This window comes from Triticum aestivum, chromosome 4A (assembly GCF_018294505.1).
Source record: "Triticum aestivum cultivar Chinese Spring chromosome 4A, IWGSC CS RefSeq v2.1, whole genome shotgun sequence".
NCBI lineage: Eukaryota > Viridiplantae > Streptophyta > Magnoliopsida > Poales > Poaceae > Triticum > Triticum aestivum.
The window spans coordinates 694,967,295-694,976,078 of NC_057803.1; the positions used below are offsets into that span (position 1 = coordinate 694,967,295).

General features: G+C 47.7%; 1 protein-coding gene across 1 annotated transcript; it reads right to left on the reverse strand.

The window, feature by feature from the left end:
- Nucleotides 1–6,867: 6,867 nt before the first annotated feature.
- Nucleotides 6,868–8,465, reverse strand: LOC123083190 (probable indole-3-pyruvate monooxygenase YUCCA11). The gene is made up of 2 exons (XM_044505298.1): nucleotides 7,391–8,465; nucleotides 6,868–7,265 (listed from the first exon to the last, which is right to left on the reverse strand). Exons 1-2 carry the CDS (start codon nucleotides 8,363–8,365, stop codon nucleotides 7,074–7,076), a joined length of 1,167 nt encoding a protein of 388 aa, XP_044361233.1. The 5' UTR covers nucleotides 8,366–8,465; the 3' UTR covers nucleotides 6,868–7,073.
- Nucleotides 8,466–8,784: the final 319 nt, after the last annotated feature.

The window sequence follows — 8,784 nt, forward strand, 5'->3', positions numbered from 1 at the left end:
TTCACATACAACGGGTGCAAGCCAGTTTTGCACACGCAGAAATACTTGAGTTAAACTTGACGAGCCTAGCATATGCAGATATGTCCTGGAACACTGAGATCGAAAGGTCGAGCGTGAATCATATAGTAGATATGATCAACATAGTGATGTTCACCATTAAAAACTACTCCATTTCATGTGATGGTCGGACATGGTTTACTTGATTTGGATCACGTGATCACTTAGATGATTAGAGGGATGTCTATCTAAGTGGGAGTTCTTAAGTAATATGATTAATTGAACTTTAATTTGTCATGAACTTAGTCTTGATAGTATTTTGCAAATAATGTTGTAGATCAATAGCTCGCGTTGTTGCTTCCGTATGTTTATATATGTGTTCCTAGAGAAAACTAAATTGAAAGATGATTGTAGTAATGATGCAGACTGGGTCCGTGATATGAGGTTTATCCTCATTGCTGCATAGAAGAATTATGTCCTTGATGCACCGCTAGGTAACAGACCTATTGCAGGAGCAGATGCAGACGTTATGAACATTTGGCTAGCTAAATATGATGACTACTTGATAGTTTAGTGCAGGATGCTTTACGGCTTAGAATCGGGACTTCAAAAACGTTTTTGAAACGTCACGGAGCATATGAGATGTTCCAAGAGATGAAATTGGTATTTCAGACTCATGCCCCTGTCAAGAGGTATGAGACCTCTGACAAAGTACTTTGCCTAAAAGATGGAGGAGAATTGCTCAACTAGTGAGCATGTACTCAGAATGTCTGGGTACTACAATCGCTTGAATCAAGTGGGAGTTAATCTTCTAGATAAGATAGTGATTGACAGAGTTCTCTAGTCACCATCACCAAGTTACCGGAACTTCGTGATGAACTATAGTATGCAAGGGATGACGAAAATGATTCCCGAGCTCTTCGTAATGCTGAAATCGACGAAGGTAGAAATCAAGAAAGAGCATCAAGTGTTGATGATTGACAAGACCACTAGTTTCAAGAAAAGGGCAAAGGGAAAGAAAGGGAACTTCAAGTAGAATGGCAAGCAAGTTGTCACTCCCATGAAGAAGCCCTAAGGTGGACCAAAGCCTGAAACTGAGTGCTTCTACTGCAAAGGAAATGGTCACTAGAAGCGATAATGCCCTGAATATTTGGTGGATAAGAAGGATGGCAAAGTGAACAAGGGTATATTTTGATATACAAGTTATGGATGTGTACCTTACTAGTGTTTATAGTAGCCCCTGGGTATTTGATACTTGTTCGGTTGCTAAGATTAGTAACTTGAAACAGGAGTTACAAAATAAACAGAGACTAGTTGAGGGTGAAGTGATGATGTGTGTTGGAAGCGGTTCCAAGATTGATATGATCATCATCGCATACTCCCTATACTTTCGAGATTAGTGTTAAACCTAAATAAATGTTATTTGGCGTTTGCGTTGAGCATGAATATGATTTGATCATGTTTATTGCAATACGATTATTCATTTAAAACAGAGAATAATTGTTGTTCTGTTTACATGAATAAAACCTTCGATGGTCATACACCCAATGAAAATAGTTTGTTGGATCTCGATCGTGGTGATACACATATTCATAATATTGATGCCAAAAGATGCAAAGTTGACAATGATAGTGCAACTTATTTGTGGCACTGCCGTTTGGGTCATATCGGTGTAAAGCGCATGAAGAAACTCCATAAAGATGGACTTTTGGAATCACTTGATTATGAATCATTTGATGCTTGCGAACCGTGCCTTATGGGCAAGATGACTAAAACTCCATTCTCCAGAACAATGGAACGAGCTAGTGACTTATTGGAAATATTATATACCGATGTATGCGGTCCAATGAGTGTTGATGCTCGTGGCGGTTATCGTTATTTTCTGACCATCACAAATGATTTAAGAAGATATGGGTGTATCTACTTAATGAAACACAAATCTGAAACAGTTGAAAAGTTCAAAGAATTTCGGAGTGAAGTGGAGAATCATCATAACAAGAAAATAAAGTTTCTACAATCTGATCGTAGAGGAGAATATTTGAGTTACGAGTTTGGCCTTCATTTAAATGTGGAATAGTTTCACAGCTCACGCCATATGAAACACGACAGCGTAATGGTGTGTCCGAACATCGTAACCGCACTTTATTGGATATGGTGCGATCTATGATGTATCTTACCGATTTACCACTATCGTTTTGGGGTTATGCATTAGAGACAACTGTATTCACTTTAAATAGGGCACCATCAAAATCCGTTGAGACGATGCCTTATGAACTGTGGTTTGGCAAGAAACCAAAGTTGTCGTTTCTTAAAGTTTGGGGCTGTGATGCTTATGTGAAAAAGCTTCAACCTGATAAGCTCGAACCCAAATCGGAGAAGTGCGTCTTCATAGAATACCCAAAGGAAATTGTTGGGTACACCTTCTATCACAGATCCGAAGGCAAGATATTCGTTGCTAAGAATGGATCCTTTCTAGAGAAGGAGTTTCTCTCGAAAGAAATGAGTGGGAGGAAAGTAGAACTTGATGAGGTAACTGTACCTACTGCCTTATTGGAAAGTAGTTCATCACAGAAATCAGTTCCTGTGATCCCTACACCAATTAGCGAGGAAGCTGATGATAATGATCATGACACTTCAGATCAAGTGACTACCGAACCTCGTAGGTCAACCAGAATAAGATCCACACTAGAGTGGTACGGTAATCCTGTTCTGGAAGTCGTGTTACTTGACCATGGCGAACCTACGACCTATGAGGAAGCGATGATGAGCCCAGATTCCACAAAATGGCTTGAGGCCATATAATCTGAGATGGGATCCATGAATGAGAACAAAGTGTGGACTTTGGTTGACTTGCCTGATGATCGGCAAGCCATAGAAAATAAATGGATCTTCAAGAGGAAGACGGACGCTGATAATAGTGTTACTATCTACAAAGCTCGAATTGTCGCAAAAAGTTTTTGACAAGTTCAAGGTGTTGAATACGATGAGATTTTCTCACTCGTATCGATGCTTAAGTCTATCCGAATCATGTTAGCAATTGCCACATTTTATGAAATCTGGCAAATGGATGTCAAAACTGCATTCCTTAATGGATTTATTAAAGAAGAGTTGTATATGATGCAACCAGAAGGTTTTTGTCAATCCTAAAGGAGCTAACAAAGTGTGCAAGCTCCAGTGATCCATCTATGGACTGGTGCAAGCATCTTGGAGTTGGAATATACGCTTTGATGAGTTGATCAAAGCATATAGTTTTATACAGACTTGCGGTGAAGCCTGCATTTACAGGAAAGTGAGTGGGAGCACTACAACCTTTCTGATAAGTATATGAGAATGACATATTGTTGATCAGAAATAATTTAGAATTTTCTGGAAAGCATAAAAGAGTGTATGAAAGGAGTTTTTCAAAGAAAGACCTCGGTGAAGCTGCTTACACATTGAGCATCAAGATCTATAGAGATAGATCAAGACGCTTGATAAGATTTTCAATGAGTACATACCTTGATAAGTTTTTGACGTAGTTCAAAATAGAACAGTCAAAGAAGGAGTTCTTGCATGTGTTGCAAGGTGTGAAGTTGAGTAAGACTCAAAACCCGACCATGACAGGAAATAGAAAGAGAATGAAAAATCATTCCCTATGCCTCAGTCATAGGTTCTATAAAGTATGCTATGCTGTGTACCAGTCCTATTGTGTACCTTGCATTGTGTTTGGCAAGGGGTACAATAGTGATCTAAGAATAGATCACTGGACAGCGGTCAAAATTATCCTTAGTGAGGACTAAGGAAATGTTTCTCGATGATGTGGGTGATAAAAAGTTCGTCGTAAAGAGTTACGTCGATGCAAGCTTTTACACCGATCCAGATGACTCTAAGTCTCAATCTGGATACATATTGAAAGTGGGAGCAATTAACTAGAGTAGCTCCGTGCAGAGCATTGTAGACATGGAATATTTGCAAAATACATACAGCTCTGAATGTGACAGACCCGTTGACTAAACTTCTCTCACAAGCAAAACATGATCACACCTTAGTACTCTTTGGGTGTTAAATCACATAGCAATGTGAACTAGATTATTGACTCTAGTAAACCCTTTGGGTGTTGGTCACATGGTGATGTGAACTATGCGTGTTAATCACATACAGATGTGAACTATTAATGTTAAATCACATGGCGATGTGAACTAGATTAGTGACTCTAGTGCAAGTGGGAGACTGAAGGAAATATGCCCTAGAGGCAATAATAAAGTTATTATTTATTTTCTTATTTCATGATAAATGTTTACTATTCATGCTAGAATTGTATTAACCGAAAACTTAGTACACGTGTGAATACATAGACAAACATAGTGTCACTAGTATGCCTCTACTTGACTAGCTCGTTGAATCAAAGATGGTTATGTTTCCTAGCCATAGACATGCGTTGTCATTTGATTAACGGGGTCACATCATTGGAGAATGATGTGATTGACTTGACACATTCCGTTAGCTTAGCACTTGATCGTTTAGTATATTGCTATTGCTTTCTTCATGACTTATACATGTTCCTATGACTATGAGATTATGCAACTCCCAAATATCGGAGGAACACTTTGTTGCTACCAAACGTCAGAACATAACTAGGTGATTATAGAGGTGCTCTACAGGTGTCTCCGATGGTACTTGTTGAGTTGGCATAGATCGAGATTAGGATTTGTCACTCCGGTTGTCGGATAGGTATCTCTGGGCCCTCTCGGTAATGCGCATCACTATAAGCCTTGCAAGCAATGTGACTAATGAGTTAGTTGCGGGATGATGCGTTACGGAACGAGTAAAGAGACTTGCCGGTAACGATATTGAACTAGGTATGGTGATACCGACGATCGAATCTTGGGCAAGTAACATACCGATGACAAAGGGAACAACGTATGTTGTTATGCGGTTTGACCGATAAATATCTTCGTAGAATATGTAGGAGCCAACATGAGCATCCAGGTTCCGCTATTGGTTATTGACCGGAGATGTGTCTTGGTCATGTCTACATAGTTCTCGAACCCGTAGGGTCCGCACGCTTAACGTTCGGTGACGATTTATATTATGAGTTATGTGATTTGATGACCGAAGCTTGTTTGGAGTCCCGGATGAGATCGCGGACATGACGAGGAGTCTCGAAATGATCAAGCCATAAAGATCGATATATTGGAAGGCTATACTCGGACATTGGAAAGGTTCCGAGTGATTCGGGTATTTTTCGGAGTACTGGAGACTTACGGGAATTCGTATTGGGCCTTAATGGGCCATACGGGAAAGGACAGAAAAGGTGGCCGCACCCCTCCCCATGGACTGGTCCGAATTGGACTAGGGAGGGGGGCGCCCCCTTCCTTCCTTCTCCTTCTCCCTTCCCCTTTTCCTACTCCATGTGGGAGGTGGAATCCTACTGGGACTAGGGAGTCCTAGTAGGACTCCACACTTTGAGCGCACCCTATGAGGGCCGGCCTCCTCCTCCCTCCCTCGTTTATATACAGGGGCAAGGGGGCACCGTAGAACACACAAGTTGATGATTGATCTTTTAGCTGTGTGTGATGCTCCCCTCCACAATAATCCACCTCGGTCATATCGTAGCGGTGCTTAGGCGAAGCCTGCGTCAGTAGCTTCATCAACATCGTCATCACGCCATCGTGCTGACGGAACTCTCCCTCGAAGCTCTACTGGATCGTGAGTTCGTGGGACGTCGCCGAGCTGAACATGTGCAGATCGCGGAGGTGTCGTACGTTCGGTACTAGGATCGGTCGATCGTGAAGACGTACGACTACATCAACCGCGTTGTCATAACGCTTCCGCTTACGGTCTACAAGGGTACGTGGACGACACTCTTCCCTCTCGTTGCTATGCATCACCATGATCTTGCGTGTGCGTAAGAATTTTTTTTTAAATTACTACGTTCCCCAACAGCCGCCATGCCGCCGCGCCGCCGGGGAGCTTCGGGCTACTGCGGCGTCCGCGCGCGCCCCTCCGGCGCCTTCTACACCGAGATTCGGTCCGGCGACGTGCGCCTCGGCCTCAGCACCTTCGACACCCCCCCACGAGGCCGCTCGCGCATACAACATGGCGGCATGGCGCATCTCGAGGCCTCGTGCACAATTGAACTTCCAGGACATCTAGATGTCCGAGCAGGCGCAGGACCTCGCCCCTCCACCGCGGCTAGTAACTGACGCCGGCCGTTAGGAACACCGTCGGCACCAGCGCCGCCTCCTCATCGCTGAGGCGGACGAGCGAGCCATGGCGGAGTTGCACCAGCGCCACCCGGAGGACGTCGCCAATGAGAATGCCTTCTGGGTGGAGAGGAGGGCAAGGCGGCGCGCGGAACAGGCGGACAGGCATCGTCCGAAGGCACTGGCGATATCACAGTGCAATCTGGGACAGGCATCATTCTTCTTCGATAACGATGATCGGTGGGAAGACGTGTTCCTTGATACATCGGACGACACAAGCCAGGAGGATGAGGACAACGACGATCGGAGTAGTCCTCGTAGTTTCTAGTTTGTGCTGTTTGGTGAACTTTGCTATTTGTATCGGATTAGTTTGTGTTGTTTGGTTGAACTTTGCTATTTGTATTGTTGAACTTTATCTATTTGGTTGAACTAGTTTGTGTTCTGGTTGCTCGCGCGCGCTGATTTTTTGCAGCGTCTGTTGGAGCAGGTCGTGCTCGCAATATTTTGCAGCCGCTGCTGGAGCCAGCGCCCTGCCACGCACAAAAAACCACTATTTCCGCGCGCAAAATACTGTTTTAGCGCGCCGCTCGTTGCGCGGCTGTTGAAGATGCTGTGAGAGCACGCACGACATGACACCCCTCCTCCAAAGTCCAAACACACACACCAGAGAGAGAGAGAGAGTGTGTGTGTGATAATCCATGTATGAAACGACGAGGTGCGGATAGCCACAGGCAACACATGCCCTTTACAATCAACAAACAATCGAAACATGACCACTCGTTCTCTCATATGCATTCATCCGTAGTACGTGTAATCACTCTGACTCATGACCAATGCGAGGCAGCTGCACATGCACTGACCCGGTCGTGTGATGGCTTCTTCTACCTAGCTCTAGACCCCATCGTCGTCGTCGCCAGAGCCCTGCCGGAGCAGCCTGCTGATGTCCTCCGCGATGAACTCCCCGTCTGTGCCGCTGCCGTAGATCCCTCTCCCCGCCAGCCCCGCACGGTACAGCCCGTTCTCCCCCTTGGGAGATCTACCGGACGCCATCCCGTCGTCACCGATCAGCCCGCCGTCGTCGCTCTGAAACCAAACCAGGAAGCATTCCGATCCAGCTTCAGTTACAGTTCACTAGCTAGCTAGCAAGCTGAGAAGTTGGCGACAAATTAAATTGGTTCATTCTTGGCATGAGACATTAGTGATCGAACCTTGAGCCACTTTTTTGCCGTGCTGCGGTACCCGGTGGCGAAGACGATGGCGTCGAAGCGGCGACGCTCACCGCCAGCGAACTCCACGACGTCCCCTTCGATGCTCGTGATCGCCGGCAGCACCTTGATCTGGCCGCTCTTGATCTTGTCGTAGGTGCCGACGTCGATGACTGGGTAGACGTTGCTCTGGATCTTTCTGGTGAAGGGCCCAACGTCAGGCCGCCGGAGGCCGTGCCTGGCCGTATCGCCGAACACGACGCGGCACGCGAACAACGCCAGCCGGTCGATCATCCAGACGGGCAGGTAGGCGAACAGCGCCGTGGACGCGTTCATGATCTCCCTCGTCATGAGGTGGAGCTCGCCGCGGACGACGATGGAGGCCGCGGCGCCGGCCTGGGCCAGGTCCAGGGCGATCTCCATTCCAGAGTTGCCGCAGCCGACGACGAGCACTTCCTTTCCCCGCATCCCCTCGCCGGACCGGTACTCGCCGGCGTGGATGGCCTCGCCATGGAACGTGTCCAGCCCGGGCACCTCGGGCAGCACCTTCTCGTCGAACTCCCCCGTGGCCACCACCAGGAACCTCGCCGTGTACTGCTCCGCATCGCCGGTGGCGAGGTTGACGGCCTCCACCTCCCACCGGCCGTCCACGAAGCGCGCCGAGCGGACCTCGCGGCGGAGGCGGAGGCGCGCGCGCACGGCGAAGCGGTCGGCATAGGCGTCGAGGTAGCGGACGAAGTGGTCGCGGGGGAGGTAGGCCGGCGCGTCGTCGTCGTGCGGCAGGTGGGGGAGCGCGCTCGCCTGCTTGGGGAGGTGCAGGTGGAGGCGGTCGTAGGCGCGCTTCTGCCACAGCGAGCCGACGCAGTCGTCCCGCTCCAGGACGATGCTATCCACCCCGCGCCGAGCCAGGCACGCCGACGCAGCCAGCCCCGACGGCCCCGCCCCAACGATGATCACCGGCGGCGCGCTGTTGTCCATCGCCGTTGCTTGGTGCGCAGAAGCTGCCTCAGCCTGGATGTACGTACAGGAGATCGATATGCCAGGACCGGTTGGTTTTCACGGACCCTCTCCACCGAACCCTTTGTCCCTCCAATTTCCATCCAGAGTACGACACGCAATCCCGTAGGACAAAAATCTGGTCGCATGTGTAGCATCACACGTACAAGTGATGTGGACATCGATCGATCGTTCCAGTGATTCACGGGTGGAAAATGTTGCCCGGCCGGCCAACCAGCTACGTCGTCGCCGGTCTTGCCATGGGCCCATGCGACAGTGTATCATCACCCGCCCTTATATCTCTTCAAGCGCGACCCAAACCACTCGTTTTTCTTCTTTCTCCTCCCGTCTCACCTCTTCCCCCTATGGCCCTATCCCCTCCAAACTCTCTCGCGCGCAAG

What these genes read in the sequence shown, in the direction of transcription:
- LOC123083190 (XM_044505298.1), bottom strand. Translation starts at nt 8,365, where the DNA reads ATGGACAACAGCGCGCCGCCGGTGATCATCGTTGGGGCGGGGCCGTCG. An exon ending in CGGCAAAAAAGTGGCTCAAG is followed by an intron (nt 7,266 to 7,390) that starts GTTCGATCACTA and finishes GTTTGGTTTCAG; the next exon opens with AGCGACGACGGCGGGCTGAT.